Raw genomic sequence first — 17905 nt, 5'->3', positions numbered from 1 at the left:
TATTCCTTTTAGTTTGAAGAAATATTTCTTGTATGATTAATTGTAGAAATTAATTCATTGTGGGAATTAGTAACTTCTTAGATTTTACAGGTGCACGTAGGGAATTGGGACATGTATGAAATGGGGAAATAAGAGGGTCAGAATGTTGGTGACATTTTTACTGATAGAAGTGTTAAATATTTTCTGTGTTTTGTTAAGGTACTCAAATATTTTTTTTTCATGTAGGTTATTATTATAGCATATGAGGCTATTGGGTAGTGCACACTGGGGTTGTAGTCTGTCACATTTTTGTTCTCTCTATGCTTCTGTCCCCAGTGAGAAAATAAACAAGAAGGTTTTTAGGATTTTTTTTTCAGAAAAGCACAGCTTTGTTTTACTTGAAGCTTTTTTGTTTAAAGGTTAATGTATTTGTTTACCTGCTTGGATTGCCTTAAAGTATATCCTTTGTGATTAAAGTAGAGTTAGCAAACCAAAGTTGGGATTCCCTTTGGGATTTTTCCCTTACCCCCATGTCTAAATTTCACATATCATACCAACTCTTGTATTAACGTGAGGAGAGACAGGCAGAACTGAATTTCCTAGCTCTGACTTAGCTTCGGTCACACTACTTATCTTGCTTGGTGGGCAGCACCCAACCCCTTTGGTACCAACTGTTTACACATCAAACATATTACAACAAGTGTATACGAAAGACTTGCTAAAAGATTTTCAAGTAGACAGTTTCCCAAGGCTTGGCTGGCAGAGTGGATAGGTGTGGTGGCGTGTTTTGAGCAAAAGCCTGCAATTCTCATACAAGTTCTTGGAAGAGTTCACTTGTTAGTCTGAGGCAACCCCCAGGGTAACTCTGCCTTTGGTGCGTATTGTAAAGCCTACCACTGTCTGTATTCTTGAAAATGCCATTTTCTGATTATTTTTGTACAAACTGAGTGATTATTTTTTTTCTTCCCCATGCCTGTTGTGTTTATCCTCTCTCCTAGTGCAAAGGCTTCAACTCAGTTGTAGAACTGTGGATTCAGGATTTTAGCATTCTTGTAATTGTTAAAAGTAACAAGGATTTTTGAAGACTTTTAGCTACAGGTGTTCCACTGCTCTGCCTTCTGTGCAGCTGAGCAGATGTCTGATGTGCTTTTTGGAACAAATCCTCTGATTCAGCTGCGCCTCAGGCAGTTAGCGACTATCTTCACATGCCACAGTTCCTTAGAAATAAGAAGACATCACTTAGTTGAAACATCTTGCATGTACAAAGGGAACACATTTTTCTTTAAAGTGTCTTGTTAGTTATGTCTGTATTATTTTACCCTCATATGTTCCAGCTCTCATCAGAAAGTTCATCCTTCTAGGAGATGAGAGGAAATTCAGCATCTCTAATTTGAATTTCCTTCAACCTGACTTCAGTACAAAAACTGCTGGGATCCTAGCTCATCAAATGCTTTTGATAATGTGTGTTATAGGTTGGTTTTTTTTAAATTCCTTGACTTTTCTCAAGGAAATAGTTAATTCAAACTGGGATTGAGGACTGATATCCCATCAAGTTACCAAGTGATACTCTTTGTGTTTCGATTAGTTAAGTCCTTTCATCTTTGTTGAGAAAAATAATAAAAAATATGCACACAGTGAACCTGTAGGCACGGGGGATTTTCCATGTTGTGGGGTTTTTTTTAGCATTAACAAAATGGATATTCCATATGAAAAAAAATTGAGATCCCTTTGTCTAGAAATACATACATAATTGGTAGCAAAATTTGAAAAGCCAGCTTGTCAACACTAGCAGCTGACCAAAAACCTTGTATGCTTTTGGACACTATACATGACAGTACTCACAATGACATAGCTAACAGGTATAAGTACTTTTATCACATTTCATACAATTTAATTTATTCAGATAGCCTGTGCAAAAGCTGAGGTTATTTTTGGATGTGTTATTTTATGTAATTACTGCATTTCAAATAAATTTTGCTTTGCTTTCAGAAAGGTTATCAGCTAGCATCTCAGTTCATATCTCTGTAAGCTTGAGTTTACAAAATCCCTGTGCTTAGAGGACAACAGCCTAAAAACTTGACCAGGAAGGATAAATTTTCTCCTTTAAAAAACCTCATAGCAGAAAGCCCTATATCAAAGTTAGTCTGCAAAGAGCAGTCTGCCTTGGAACACTGTCTAATAGTAAAAGTAGTACAAGTGCAGGTTGAGGCTGGGGCAGTTTCTCTCTCTGGGTTTGGAGTTACCAGAGTTACATATTTCCAATAATACTGAATTTATCTCCAGAGGTAGTTTGATTTCTATAAGTCACAGTAATACATTAAAAAGGAAAAACAAAACAAAATAATAACAAACAAAAAAACCCACAGAAAACAACAGCTTACAGAGACAAGAACAAAGGAAGGAATCTGCTCTCTGTCTCCATTACTTCCTTTCTATCAATGGAAAGGCTTCTGTGTTTGAAGTGGCTCTTTTGTGAGTAGAGACTTGTGATTCTGTAGGTTTTGGTTTGACTTTATACTGTGTATTTGCATACCAAAATCCAAATGTAGATTACTGTGTTTCTCATCGTTGTTGTCTGACTTCTTAGCTGTCTTGGAATAAGCATACAGGTGCAATGAAAGATTCTATACAGGTTTTCAGAAGTACTAATCTTTAAGATGGCATTTGTCGTCGCCCCCCCAAATTACTGTGATTTAAATATATGTATGTAATTTTGTGAATGTAAGCTTCGTAAATTCAAGGATTATTTCTTTTTATATCCCTCTCCCCAGTTCAATTAAAAAAAATACTGTAAATATCTAAGCTTTATGTAATGATAGAAATGTCTGTGAGATTCTGCTCCTTGAGGAAAAATTGTTGGGCTATTTTCCTTTTAGAAAAGGTGCTGTCTTCTGTTATGACATTCCTTTTTCATATTTGAGCTCTTGAAGGCTGAATTTAGTTGTAACTTTATTATGCTCATGAGGGTTTTCCTGTGTACAAGCTGTCATCAATGGCTGACTTTAACAGGTTATTGCAGGTGAAACAAGATAAAACACGCTGGTTTTAACGTGGATAAGAGTGGGGGGGGTTGATTTTCAGCTTTACTTCTAAGCACTGTTTCACTTCTTTCCAATGCAGTGTTTGGGAGGAAAAATCTGATTGTTCTTATATTTCCATCTGTTTTAGGTAAACATTAAAATACTTCCAACTCCTTGTTTTCTGCAGGTTCTGTGGCCCTTTCTCCTCTGTTCTCCCTCCGCCACCCCTACCAGCACCAGCTTAATGCAGTACCATGCAGTAAACTTCTTGTTACCTAGGCTGGGAATGGAGGAGAGAGTAGTTACGTTAATTCAAAGTACAAAAACCTATAAGGTTGTGAAAGCACACATTTAGTCTACCAGTGCAGCTCAGCTTAGTTCCTGCTGCAGTGCTTGTACCCTGCCATAACTCTTACTGTCTCTGACGTAGCACTAACTACTCACACTGAGCTTGTTGAGGAACTGTATTGTGCGAAAGTTAATAAAATTTCAGGAATCCAGGTGATGAGGAGCATGGTAGAAATACATGAGATTTGTGTAAGTCTTCACTGTACAGAGACACCCTGTTTTCTCCTTTTTGACTTTGCTTCCATTGCCTCACACTGATGTATTTTCTGTTGTCTTCTGACTCACTTGCTGTTTTCAAGGTGCCTCCATCAGAATTGTACAACATAGACAATTGGCACAAACCTGTGTCAATAATTGCTACTTTCTCATTCCCTGCTGCTGCTTTCCTAGACTCCTTTTTGCCATACCATTAGTGCACATTCTGAAGCTTTCATGATCAGACTGCCTGTTCTAAGGCTTTTCTCTTTCATGCTCCTTGGAGTCTTGAGGAAACAATACCTGCTTGTTGCTGTTGCCTCCAAAACCAGGAGTAAGGAGCTTGGGTTCTGACAACAGAAGTCTGCCAGGTTTCAACTAACGGGGAGTGGTTATTTTATTTGATCTTTTTCCTCTAGGTTCCTTTTCAACTTCTGCCACTGTTTCCTTGGACTCCACAGATCTTTTCTTGACATTTCATTGGCGTGGCTGCTTTGCTGCCTACCATTGGCTTCAAGTGTTGGAAGTAGTAAATGGAGGAAGACTGATGGAGACATGTTTAACGTAGTCTGCTGCTTGTTATCCACTGCTCTATATTGCCTCACTTTTTCTTGTGGTTAGACAAAATGCTTATGATGCACGTCTTGCATGCTGTTCTAGGAACAGGAGAGGTGCCTGAGGACTGGAGGAAAGGCAACGTCACTTCAGTCTTCAAAAAGGGCAAGAAGGGGGACCCAGGAAACTACAGGCCAGTCAGCCTCACCTCCATCCCTGCAAAGCTCATTCTGGATGTCATCTCTAAGCATGTGGAGGAAAAGAAGGTTATTGGGAGTGGTCAAGATGGATTCACCAAGAGGAAATCATGCTTGACCAATCTGATAGCCTTCTGTGATGGCGTGACTGGCTGGTTAGATGAGGGGAGGGCAGTGGATGTTGTCTACCTTGAGGCTTTTGACACTGTCTTACTGTGGACAGTGAGATGGATTGAGAACCAGCTGAATGGCAGAGCTCAGAGGATTGTGATCAGCAGCGCAGAGTCTAGTTGGAGGCCTGTAGCTAGGGGTGTTCCCCAGGGGTCAGTACTGGGTCCGGTCTTGTTCAACATATTCATCAGTGACCTGGATGAGGGGACAGAGTGTACCCTCAGCAAGTTTGCTGATGATATAAAACTGGGAGGAGTGGCTGACGTACCAGAAGGCTGTGCCACCATTGAGCGAGACCTGGACAGGCTGGAGAGATGGGTGGAGGGGAACCTAATGAAGTTCAACAAGGGCAAGTAGAGGGTCCTGCACCTGGGGAGGTATAACCCCATGCACCAGTACAGGTTAGGGGCTGACCTGCTGGAAAGCAACTCTGCAGAGAGGGACCTAGGAGTCTTGGTGAACAAGTTCACCATGAGGCAGCAATGTGCCCTTGTGGCCACCGAGGCGGCCAATGGTCTCCTGGGGCGCTTTAAAAAGAGGATGGCCAGCAGGTCGAGGGAGGTCATCCTCCCACTCTGCTCTGCCCCGGTGAGGCCACATCTGAAGTACTGTGTCCAGTTCTGGGCTCCTCAGTTCAAGAAATACAAGGAACTACTGGGGAGAGTCCAGTGGAGGGCTACAAAGATGATCAAGGGAACGGAGCATCTCTCTTATGAAGAAAGGCTGAGAGACCTGGGTCTATTTAGCTTGGAGAAGAGAAGACTGCGAGGGGATCTCATCAATGCTTATAAAGACCTAAAGGGCTGGTGTCAAGGGGATGGGGCCAGACTCTTTTCAGTGGTGCCCAGTGACAGGACAAGGGTCAATGGGCACAAACTGGAACACAGGAAGTTCTGTCTAAAGATAAGGAAAAACTTGTTTCCTTTGAGGGTGCCAGAGCACTGGAACAGGCTGACTAGAGAGGCTGTGAAGTCTCCTTCTTTGGAGGTATTCAAAACCCGCCTGGATGTGTTCCTGTCCAGCCTGCTCTACGTGAACCTGCTTTGGCAGGAGGGATTATCTCTAGAGGTCCCTTCCAACACCTGCCATTCTGTGAGTTCCAAATATCAGATGAATACCAGGGCTGGAGCTGGCTACAACAGTACCATGATGTTACATATTTGTGAAACCAAAATTACATTCAACACTTTAATTGTAAGGCTGACTTGAAATCTCTTGTTCAGGCTCCTCTCCAACACTGCTCTTTCTTGCTTTTCAGGTTTCTCTTTCCCATTAGAAGTTCTTCTTTAACCTTTCGTGACTATGCTAGTTCTCATGTTTATGACTGTTCTTAATCATAACTTTGAATGTTCTCTGTTCATACAAGCTTTTTAGGATTGATGTTGCTCCTATGACCACGAGTATTTGCAAATCAGCTATGCTTTAATGTATTCTTATGCTGTTTCTGAGCTTTTTAGTGAACTGAAAGTGAAGACTGAATTACTGTCTGAGGTTCGTAGAAGGTATTTGCTATTGGTTTTTTTCATCTTTTTGGTAACCAAAAAAACTCAAAACCACCTTCCACCAAATACTTCAAAGCTCACACATACATGGGCAACATATGTATGAAATCTGCATGTAAGACTTTGTCTCCACTTTGTCGTCAATCTCCTTTGAAGCTGTACTTTTGATGTTAAGGTTCTCGTAATGCCACCATGCTTTATTTCATCTGTTCATATTCAGCAGAATTTGGATTATATCAGAATTAGTTATAGCTTTTAAGTAAAAAGGCTTTATTTATTCTTTATTACACCTTGCTCAGATAATTTCACCAAATGTTCAGCCAACACATTATTACTGTTAGTCAGAATGTAAATTAGAGGCTGACGCACTTGCCTCATCAGCTTACAAATTAAGCAGTTAATCAATTTTGGTGTGATATTCCCCCATGGGGTTTGTGTTGCTGACTCACATATGCTCAATATCTTTTCCTTTCAACAACAAGCAGGAGTGCAAATGAAGCTTGCTCCCAGCTGAGCATTCACTGGTCATGGCATTCCAAATCCATCAGTCAGTATATCCTCCTGATAGATATTATTGTCTTATTGCACCTAGTTACCTCTTTCCTGAGCATTACTTGAATACAAAGCAGACAATTATATATGCATACTTTAAAAGCTAATAGTGAAGACAGTGCTACAGGATTATTCCTTATGTTATTGAAGGGGTAAACTGAACGTGGAACTTCTGCTTATTTCATACAGTATTTTATTAAAAAGCAGATATTTCTGTAACATCTGTTCAATAGGCTTGCAATATTAAATCAGTTTTTAAGAACAGAATTCTACAGTTCAAATTCTAAGGTAGGCTTGAGGGGGAGGAGGACAATTTGATAGGTGAACAGAAGTTTAAGCCATTTTTGATGTCACAGAAATATCACTTATGGTTTTGTCTGTTTATACAGTGATTAAAGTTAGAAGAAACAAGATTTTGTCTCTAACTTTCATAATCTTTGGTAATTTTATTTCTATCGTATTTTGGGACAGACACCAACATTTAATAGTGCAAGCTCCTATGTACTTCTGTTTTTTTTAAAAAAAAAAAAAAAAACTAGTTTTGAATTGTCTTTGACATATTTGTGTAATTTTCCACTTACTATGTTTTTTACTGAAAAAGCATAATGTTCTTTGCCTTTGGACAAAGTTTTATGGAACTGATTAAAATAAAATGTTATAGTGAGGTCTCACCTGTGTTATATAGCTAACCATTAAATTTTAGTGTTGATTTTTGTCTGTGTCCTTATTTAATCTTAAATTCTGTCAACAAAATCTTGAGTGTGGCGTGGCCTAGGAAGGAGAGTCAAACCTCCCTCTTTCCACAGTGATAAAAATATTAGATTTCTTTTGATATGGCCCTAGCAATCTTAGCAAAATGGGAGTCCAGCCAGGCTTTATCAAGCATCATATTATACATAATTAAGGTTAGGGTGTGGGCTTGTTGTTTGTGGTTTTGATTTCTTTTTAAACAAGTCATCAGTTCCTCAAGATCCCTGTAGGCTTCCTGCCAGTTCCTTAGTATCTATGTAACATTATGGAAGTAAGTAGAGGAACTCAAAATGAGACACTATGGAAAGAATCATATGGTAGCCACTTTGAGTAACTGTGTTGGTTTTCAGCAATGAAAGTGTTTAATCAGCTGGCATGTTGATCCCATCCTTCGTTATTAAAATCTTTCTGTGCCATACCAATTCAAGTCACTTCAATTTTTATACCTGCTGCTTGCTGTCTAAATTAAAAGCTGGATTTAAGTAATTTTACTTGCAAGCCTTCTCTACAAGGTGCAGCTTTGAGCTCTTCAGTTGGCAGTGCATTCCACCTCTTCCTTTTTTCCTTCCCTCTTCTTCCCTCTGTATCTCTACTGTGCTTTAGAAGTATCACCCATTCCTTACCCTGCTTCTGAAAGTGCACAAATCTGGCTCCGTGCAAAGTAACTGGCAGAATGGTGGTGTCAAATCTTCCTGCTTTTTCTTAGTCCAGAAAAATAAGCCTGCGTTGCTTCAGTCTATGGCAGGAAGGGAAAAAGCAAGGGAGTGTATTCCTGCAGATACCCAGGGGATGCAGAAGCAATATTGATGTAGGAAACAAATAATACAGGGAGAAAGTGAAGTTTCTGCTGTTATTTTGAGGATGGGAAGTTAGGTTATTCTCGTGCTTAGTGTTGCAGTGTACAGTTAGATGAGGAATCTCTCTCCATCTCCCCTGTCCCTTGGTAATACAGGGATCCCCTTTACATGTGGCACAAAAAATACCCTTTCAGAGGGATTAGAGTGGAAATACATAATTTTCCATTTGCTCAAGTAATGCTATTTTTCTGTGAAAAGTTTGCGTTTAATATAATGTTTAGAATCAGAGAGCAGATGAATCATAGAATAGTTTGGGTTGGAAGGGACCTTTAAGGTCGCCCAGTCCGACCTGCCCTGCAATGAGACGGGACTTCTTCAACCAGGCCAGGTTGCTCAGATCCCTGTCCAAACCTTGAAAGTTTCCAGGGATGAAGCATCTACCACCTCTCTGGGCAACATGTTTGTAAAAACACCATCCTTATTACAACATATTTCTTAACTAATTTCTTCCTAAGTAGCAATACTAGGATAAAATTAAGCCAGGTAGGAAAATCATAGGGTCAGACTAGGTAGCTTGTGAAACGTTCGAAGTAAACACTGAAAAGGATTACTTTGACATCCTCCCTCCTGCCCCAAGGTGAGACCAAAACTTGATTTTGAAACCAATTATGTATTGAGAGTTGAAGGGAGAGTGAGCTAGTAACAGCATTACTTTTGCTGGCTTATGAAATTCAGCTTTGGATTGTCATCAATTAAATAGTAACTCCTACGTGCACATAAACTTGCACACACTGTTTTCTGGTAGCCGTCAAATCTTTCTGAAGCAATTCTGAATCTGAAAATGCATATGAAAACTGTAAAGTTATTTTTTTTGTTTGTTTTTAACTCATCTCTTCTTGTTTGTAGACATTTAGGTCTGAAAACATCTCATGTTTTCTCAGTGGACTTAGCTAAGGGATTTCTTTTCTAATGCTTTTAAAAGATGAGCTTTTTTTTCTCTTTTTAGTAGTAAGAAGAATGAATTGGAGATGGTCCTCCAAATTCTGAGATTGGCGAAAGAGAAGCAAGCAGGGGGAAGGAATGCATGCAAAGATAAGGAAGAGGAGAGTGGGAGGAGCACAGGAGTATCTTTTACTTCTCTGTAATCTAGAAGGTGGATAATGCTTGGTTTTGCTTGTTTTGCGTAATGTGTTTTTTTTATCTCCAGTGTGCACATGTCTTATTTTCATTGTCTTGATCACTTTGCTGGGAGTCCTGCATGGTCAGGCGTGTAACCGTCCATTTTACCACAGTTAAAGTGAAGCATATGTTCCACCTTAATCTTATTGAAGCATAGGAGTAATTAAGTACCAAGAAATGTGTATCTTGTGTAGACTGCGTAGGTGACCCTCCCCAAAATCAAGACTTATAGACTTAAAAAATATCTTAAGTGAAAATCTACATACAAAAGTGTTCACCTGGTTGCACAAATGAATATGCGCTGTGTGTTACAATATTAACTAGAAGTTATAATATGCTAAAAGTGTGTTACTCATGCCTTCTTGAGAACAATGGTGTGGCAATACTCTTTTTGTGATTGCCTCAATGTATCTCCATACGAAAGCAAAAAATTTTCCTATTTTTCTCCTACGACATCCTGGTAATATTTTCCCACTGACCTTGAAAATGCAATGTCAAGTACAAACAATGGAAGTAGTGGAGAGGTTTACTCCAGCCCGGTTTGTTAATCTATCTGTTCATATTTTGTTTGGGCTATGCTGGTCTCTCTTCTTGCTGTGTCCGTGTGGCCAGGTTCCAGCCTGGTGAACCACGGAAGAAACGCACGTTCAAAACTCCTGCAAGTTGGCTGTGCTGGTTTCAGATGAGGCAAAATTAATTTTCTTCGTAGTAGCTAGTCTGGGGCTATGTTTTGGACTTGTGCTGGAAACAGTGTTCATAGCACAGGGATGTTTTAGTCATTGCTGAGCAGTCCTTACACAGAGTCAAGGTCTTTTCTGCTCCTTACACTGCCCCAACAGTGAGTTGGCTGGGAGTGCACAAGGAGCTGGGAGGGGACACAGCTGGGACAGCTGACACCAACTGACCAAAGGGATATTCCATACCATAGGACGTCATGCTCAGCAATAAAACTAGGGGGAAGGTTGGCCAGGGGGCTACTACTCAGGGACTGGCTGGGCATCAGTCAGTTGGTGGTGAGCAATTGTTTTCATTTGCATCACTTGTTTTTCTTGGATTTTATTCTCTCTGTTATTTTCCTTTTCATTACAGTTTATCATTATTATTGTTACTGTTGTTGTTGTTATTTTATTTCAATTATTAAACTGTTCTTACCTCAACCCACGAGTTTTCTCACTTTTACCCTTCCACATCTCTTCCCCCCATCCTGCTGGGGTAGAGGGTGAGCAAGTGGCTGCATGGTGCTTAGTTGGCATGGTGCTTAGTTGCTGGCTGGGGTTAAACCATGACAGTGGCTTACAGTTTTAGTGCCGTAATAGTCAAAGAAAATTGCCGTGCCAATAGCTTTTTTCTGAAGTCCTGAGATCTTAGAGTTTAGGACTTCACCTTCCCCTACTGTTTCACACACCAGGGACTTGGCCATCATCTTAACTTTCTGAAAACAGAAGGGATGATTAGGACAGAATTAGTATGTCTCTGTTACCGCAGTGCAGTTTACAATCTGTTGCATTTTATGCATGTATTTCCTTCTGTTCCCAGAGAGACTGATATTTCTGCACAACCTTGTGATGTCTGCTGTCACTTCAAACTCTCCAATGTTATACCTGCTGCATTTTCACCAAAGCCAAATGTTGCTACAAGCTTTCACAGGGGAAGCTAGGTCAGAGACTCATCTGTCAAAATCTCTCTTGTTCTGGGAATCTTTCTTCTTGCTTGGAGGACATACTAGAGGAATACACTTCACTTTGAAAAGTAGAAGCGTAATTCCTATTCTAGTCAATGGAACCTGGACAGAAACTTGGCTGACTTGCGGCTAGGCGTTTCACTCAGTCTGAGCTGAATTGCTCTCCAAGTTTCATTGATTTAATCTCAAAATGTATTTAGTCCTCACCTTCATGGCTTTGGGTGGGAATGTTGCCTAGAGAGAAGAGCTGAATGAATGTTCAGGGAACACCAATTAAAAAACTTGGCGACTTTTGACTGAAAGTTGTTTCTCTATGCACAGTCTTTTCTATGTGTTTGTGAATTTAAGAACAGTGGAATTTTATTGAAATACTGTCGCTGGTTCTTTTCAGGAACAAGACATGAGGCTAGGTGCATCTTTGCTCTGACAATGTATTTATGTATTACTGAGACAATTTGATGCTGATGAACTTGGAAATGGTAGGTGTTGATATGTTCAGGCAGGAAAACAAGAATAATTTAAGTCGTAGCTTTGAGAGGCTTTAGTAGATGTGAGAATCAAGACTAGGTCATATCTTTTTATCTACACTAAGGCCTCATTTTGCAAATCTACAGGTGAAGCATTACTATTAATTCATAAAGTGGTATTTATACTGTTGCAGAATATTAATATCTTACAATACTTGATTCTGTTCAGTAGTTGATTAATGACAGCAGATCTGGTAGATCTAAATGGAATCAACACTCTTCTGTAGAATTTATGATCTCATGGATTTGGGGGGTAAATTTGAAGATTTTTTTGTGTTTGCTACTGTAGTCTACAGCTTCATAAAGCAAACATAATCTGTCCCTAGTCCCTGCTTTTTCCTCAGCTGAAATCTACAGAGGTGCTTATGTTGGATCACATTGGAGAGAAAATATTGGTAAACCTTTCAGCAGGAAGTCGATTACTAAAGGAAATTTCTTGGTCTGAAACAGAATTTTGTTCGCATTCAGAACACACTGCAAGTTTAGCTCTGTAAGAGAAAAATCTTCTGAAGAGATGTTGACCTTTTAGTGTTCATTGGTCAACAGTTGCCAGTTTGAAGGACAGCAGAGTTGATGGTGGTACAGAGAAGAGCAATTAGAGTGAGCAGAGTGATGGAGCAACTTCCTTGAGGAGAGACTGAGAGGCTGAGACTCCTGAAGGAGTGGAGAAGGCTGGGGGGCTGTGACTGTCTATAAAAGCATGAAGGTAGTGGATAAGTTGAAAGCAGTAGTTGTTTACCAGAATTCATGAGACTTGAACTAGCAGTCATTCACTGTAACTACTAGATTAATTTAGAATAGATTAAGTATTTCTGAGCTGCTGCTGCAGAAGTTCTGGAGGCAAAGATTATCAGCAGGTTTGCCAAATTCGTATGCAACAAGCCCATAAATAAATACTGACAGGAACAACTGAGGATGTATCTCCAGCATCCTTGCTGTTATCAGTGGATTCTGAGGAAGCACAAGGGGAACAGATTGCGGAAAAGAACTGGGCTTGTGCGCTCTTCCTAAGTGGCATTTTCCATTACAACTATCAGGGACGAAGTGTGCGTCTGATGCAGAAGATCATTTCTTATATTTGCGGTTTTCCCATTTGTGGTGTTTACTCTTTATTTGTAAAGAATCACTTTTCCCATACAAATTACACTGTTCTATTTTTATATGAGCTATCCTAAACTGACCATAGATGTAATTTCTTATTTCTTTCATGTTTTACAGTGAATAACCCTATACCTTCCAACCTGAAGTCAGAAGCTAAAAAGGCAGCTAAAATATTACGAGAATTTACAGAAATAACTTCCAGAAATGGACCCGATAAAATCATACCTCGTGAGTAAAGAAAATGTTTTGATTCAGCTAAAACCTCCAGCACTCCCCTGTGTTGCAGTCATGCTCTTCTTTACCAATTCCCTCTGTTTTCACTGACCATAACTTAGAGAGGAATGAAGATCTGGAGTGCCATAACTTTTGTGAAAACCTTTTGGAAGTAAAGGGGTTTGCTGTATTCTAGGCAGACATTACTTTCTGGGAGAGATCTTTTGCATGTTCACAACCACAGGATATCTGCACAGGAAGGCTTCTCTCTGGGGTGGGTGGACCGCGTCATGCTCACCCTGTGAATATCTGTTCTTAAGGGAGAACCTGGAAGAGTAGCTCTAGTTCTTGAATATCTGTGTTTATTAGAATTAGCTATACGAAAGTAAGTTGAAGGAAAAAGATCAGGATACATTTCTCCTTTGATACTGATTAAGCACTCTTATTTGCTGCTGTCCTCTTTGTTTTTGCAGTTGGTATTCTGTGTTTCTCCTAGTATCTTCCTTCATCTTGTGTTGCTGGTTTTGGCTTTGAATTTATAACTATTGTGTTCCAGAAGGACTGTAATATGAGTTGCAGAATGATGACACTTTATTTACCACAAACACTGGCTAATGATATAAGCTAATTAGGCTGCTGTGTGTCACTGTGATTTAAATTCAGACTCCTCCAAAAATCTGTAGAGACATGAATGTCAACTATTCACTGTCTCTTTGTCTTTCTAAGGGTACTCACACACAATATTCGTGGCAATAAGCAAACTAATTCTATACGAGCTAACTGGGATGGGTGAAGCAGTTGTGTCAGTGTAGAGATGGGTGGAAGCTAATGTGACCTGTGACTAGCTTTGTGGTTGACTATGGCGTGGAAGTGTCATTGTCAGTTCAGCTTTTCTTTTTTTTCCAGTTTTCTTTAAGCTTTTGCTTCAACTGTTTGACTCTTATGTGTTCAAAATTGCTAAATATAGAGTTTTATTTTCTCCTTCTAGAAATTCTCTTACAAGATCTTGAATAAATGAATTTGCTGTTTCAGCTCATGTAATAGCTAAAGCCAAAGGCCTTGCAGTTTTGTCCGTTATCAAGGCGGGATTTTTGGTGACTGCTCGAGGCGGAAGTGGAATTGTATTAGCTCGTCTTCCTAATGGAAGTAAGTGTCTATTTTCCTTTTGTACTTCATGGGAGAATTAAAAAGAAAACAAACATTTTCTTCATTATTTCTTTTCATGGCATAAAGCCCAAGATGTGTGAGGATTCAAGCCAGTAGGTGACAATGTTTGGATTGAAAGCTGTTTTCAAAATTTTTTACCTACTTTTGACCAGATGTAAATGCTTTCGGTGTCTTCGTAGAAAAGGATGAAATATAAAAGTGTATAGTTTAAAACTCATTAGAATAATGAATTATATCCAGTTATGGACAACTGTATGATAAGTAATTTGTAACAAAGATTTGTTTAGATCATGAGGGTTTGTATTTCTTAAATTTCTTTCTGCATAGCTACATGATTTCATTGTAGTGGTTTTGAACATAGTTTTAAATAGAGAACTTGTTAACGTTTTTTAACTCTAATAATAAAATTAGTATTTCCTGTAAAGTGTGGTAAAAAATCTGTAAATTTGTCTTGTTTTGCATGACAGCCTGGTCTGCTCCTTCTGCAATAGGAATTGCTGGCGTTGGTGGTGGATTTGAAATTGGAATTGAGGTATAATTTTGCATTTGAAATACTTTCTGGTAACTTCTTTTGCAAGAAATTAAAATGCATTGACAGAGATCTGAATGTTAGTGAGATAGTAGAATTTATTTTTCTGTGTAAAAAAGCTATTATAAAATTCATTCATACAAGACAAACAAAATTGGAGGTTTGATCCTATCAGTCTAATTGCTTGGAGAGATTTAAATGAAAAGAAGTGACATAACAGCTATTTTCTCGATTTCTCACTTTGAGCAGACTGAATTTTTCCCTTATGGAAAGCTTCCTGTCAGTGTTCACCGTAAGCCAATTGGAGTTAATTAAAAGTATCCTGTACTTTATACTGTATCAAATTCTTTGTTAAAGAGCACAAGGACTCCATCTGCCAGGAAACTGAAAAGAATTGAAGGTAGAGTGAAATGGAGTCTAGCTAACGTTACCGTATTTCATGCATTTCCCACTTCACCCTTCAGTTTGGGAACACCAAAGCTGGTGGTACCTCCTCTGAAGGAATGCTACAGAAAATGAGCCAGTTTCCAGCCAGCAGAAATGCTTAAAGTAAGGGACTCTCAGCATGTTCCAAGAAATCCTGTTGATCTGAGCCCTGACAGTGCTCTGCCTCTGCTTCCCATCTCTTCTTCCTCACAGCTGCTTCACCCTTGTTTGTTTCTGTCTTTCCTCCTCCTTCCCACCCTAGCCTTCAGTCCTGTCCTTCTCCTTTCTTTCTGTTTAGCTTCCATTCTGATGATTCCCAAAGAAAATCAAAGTAACAGTATGCTGCCAACAAGATCTCTTGCTACAGGTGTCCTACTTTTCTGAAGAATCCATGCATAGCTGATCTGGGTGGTCCACGCCAGCCCCCAGTGTGTCTCCTACAACTACCCAGCTATCCCTGTCCTGACAGCCAGTCAGCCAGCACTCACATAACGAGCAGCGGATCAATATTTTATTGTATCCTCATTGTTCACTATGTGATCTCAGGCATTATTACTGTGCGCTTTTTAAAGGACACCGTAAATACTAAATCATTAGTTTTTGTAAGGAGTTTCCTTTGGTTTTCATTACTACAGGATCTAAACGCATTACAAAACATTGAGTTTGAGCCCCAGGGTTTGGGTTTTGGTTATGGGGCTTGCGTGCGGTTTTTTTTGCTTTTATGACAATGAAACAGACTTTTCACGTTCAATCTGTGAAACTTTTCCTTTAATCATCTCCATCTGATATTTTAGATAATGTAACCATTTCCTATTGATACTTACTCAAATAATTTCAATACAAAAGCTATTTCTGGGAGGGTGTTTTTTCTGAGAAATATTGTGCCCTTCATTTGAAATTTTAGTCAGTTTACAAAATACTGTTTCCTTACTGGCATTATTATAACACAATCTTATTTACTTCTTCAAGAGAGGAGATGCTATTCAGAAATACCTAAGTGGCTTAGGACCCCAGAGTCCAATTTCAGCATTCTTTTAGTCATATATAATCATAAACCTTGTAGAAATTGGATGAATTTTATTCTTGTAGGAGAGATTATAGTTGGCATAGTTGTAGTGGTGCTTATGAGTGGTTTTAAACAAGAAGAAGGAAATAAGTTGTAGTATTTGCATGCTTTTCCAAGTGAAACAACTTGGTACCTCAAATTAAAGACCAATTTTAAAATTCATCTAAATACTTTTCTTGAAGGTTTTCTCACTATGGATTCATTTAGCTTTAGCTATGGATTCATCCTCCTAATGGGTAAGATGAGGTAGCAGCATCCTGAATGACATTCTCCTCTTCATCCATGGATGAAACTACTCGTGTCAGCCATCTTTTGTTTGCGATGGGGTGGAGGTTACCAGGGGGCTAATAACAAAGACCTCTTTTACTTGTGTGTGATACTTCTGGGACAGCCTTGTTTTGCAAATAATCTGGTATTTCCTCTTGTATTCCCTGCTGTCACTGTTTGGAATTTGGGGTAAGTTGCAAGTTTTTTCTGAACCTGGCTTTCAGTCAAGTCCATCAGATGAAAGATCAGGCACGGAAGTCCTTGGGTATTCAAGTTATCTGTTGAAAAGATAATCCATCACAGTAAGCTACAAAAGTGTAATCTACTCTGTTGAACAAACTGGTATTGTTTCAGTATTGTTTTTTTAATATATGTAGTGTGTTTACTGAGCTTTCAGGTAAGCTATAGAGTGATCTTTATAGGATCTTCTGTGTGTTTGAAAGGCTTTTTTCTTCTTTAATATGCTTCGTAGATTGGGAAAAGAGTTGTAGGAGATTTTCATTGAAATTTGTTAAGTAGAATACCGTTGTAGCTTTACAGTACTGGTGGTAATAGGCATCGATTTAAATAGTAGTAGAAGTTCTTTGATATGTGCATTTTGTGTCACAATCCAGACAAATAAAGTCTTTTAAAAATAGTGATTTTCTTTTTTTTCCATTTTGCATTTGAATCTCTCAAAAAGACTTTGTTAGCTCTTCAGTTATTTGGTTTAATAGTTTCTTGAAGAAACTGGCTACATCTCATATATTCAAGTCTTAAAAATTAAATATTAATTCATATTGAACCCTTAATTTTCTGTCAAGAAAATAAAATTTTGTCAATAACAGGAAAACCTGTATCATTTTTGCTGTTTACTGTTTGGACAGTAATTTTTGTTTACTGTAAAGTTCTGTCTTCCTGTTATTAATTCAACTAGGGAAGGATCAAAATTATTTTCTTAATCTGATCTCTCTTCACATCTCAAAATGCCTTCGTAATTGTTTGCAAAAAACATACAAAATAAAAATTAATTAATTAGGAAATTTTGAATTAAAATAAGGTTTCTGTTACAACTGTTGTTTATCACATACTGACCATATCATCATTTGGGAAAAAATCAGTCAAAAAGTAGGTGAAAGGATTTTTAGTTTCAAAATACCTTGCAGAAAAATAATCAACTTTGTTATGAAAATTCATTCAAAAGAATCCTTTACAAGAAAAGAAGTAATTCTCAGAGAGAACGAAAAATTCTCACTTCAATTAAAACCTTGATAAATAGAGAGGTGGTTTTCATTTGTGGAAGGGAATATCTTCAATAATCCCACCTGTTTTCGTGCAAATCAGGAAATACTTCTCCCTTGCCGTTCTAACTTTCTTCTTAAAAAACATAGTACTTTATTTGATATTTTGTAGGTTTCAGACTTAGTGATAATATTGAATCATGAAAGAGCAGTAGAGGCTTTCGCCAAAGGAGGGAATCTTACACTTGGAGGAAATCTTACTGTGGCAATTGGACCTCTGGGGAGGTGAGTAAAATACTTTCTTAATATGGGGTAAATTTAAATGTGGGGTAGAGTTAAATATTGAAGATAGCTTTAAAAACTATAAACATTGATGTGGCTTTTTTTGACATGTTACAGAACAACCTGGGCAACCTGTATGTTGACTGGACCTTATTGTTCTTGTGTTATGCCTTTTTAGTTG

At 38.6% G+C, this 17905-nt stretch overlaps 1 protein-coding gene across 5 annotated transcripts in view; it reads left to right on the top strand.

Annotated features, from left to right (window-relative positions):
• The window catches only part of SH3YL1 (SH3 and SYLF domain containing 1), a 53592-nt gene that overhangs the window by 2709 nt on the left and 32978 nt on the right, over positions 1 to 17905 (top strand). For 3 of the 5 annotated variants that reach the window (XM_074581716.1, XM_074581719.1, XM_074581718.1), the window contains exons 2-5: positions 12672 to 12782; positions 13800 to 13913; positions 14402 to 14466; positions 17615 to 17727. In XM_074581716.1, coding sequence (XP_074437817.1) covers positions 12672 to 12782; positions 13800 to 13913; positions 14402 to 14466; positions 17615 to 17727 — 403 coding nt within the window. Of the gene's footprint in view, positions 1 to 9072; positions 9220 to 12671; positions 12783 to 13799; positions 13914 to 14401; positions 14467 to 17614; positions 17728 to 17905 lie in introns of all 5 variants that reach the window. The other 2 variants (XM_074581715.1, XM_074581717.1) reach the window with 1 other exon arrangement.

The sequence above is a fragment of the Larus michahellis genome, chromosome 3, assembly GCF_964199755.1.
Source record: "Larus michahellis chromosome 3, bLarMic1.1, whole genome shotgun sequence".
In the NCBI taxonomy this organism is placed as follows: Eukaryota; Metazoa; Chordata; class Aves; order Charadriiformes; family Laridae; genus Larus; species Larus michahellis.
This window is presented reverse-complemented; position numbering and strand designations above follow the sequence as displayed.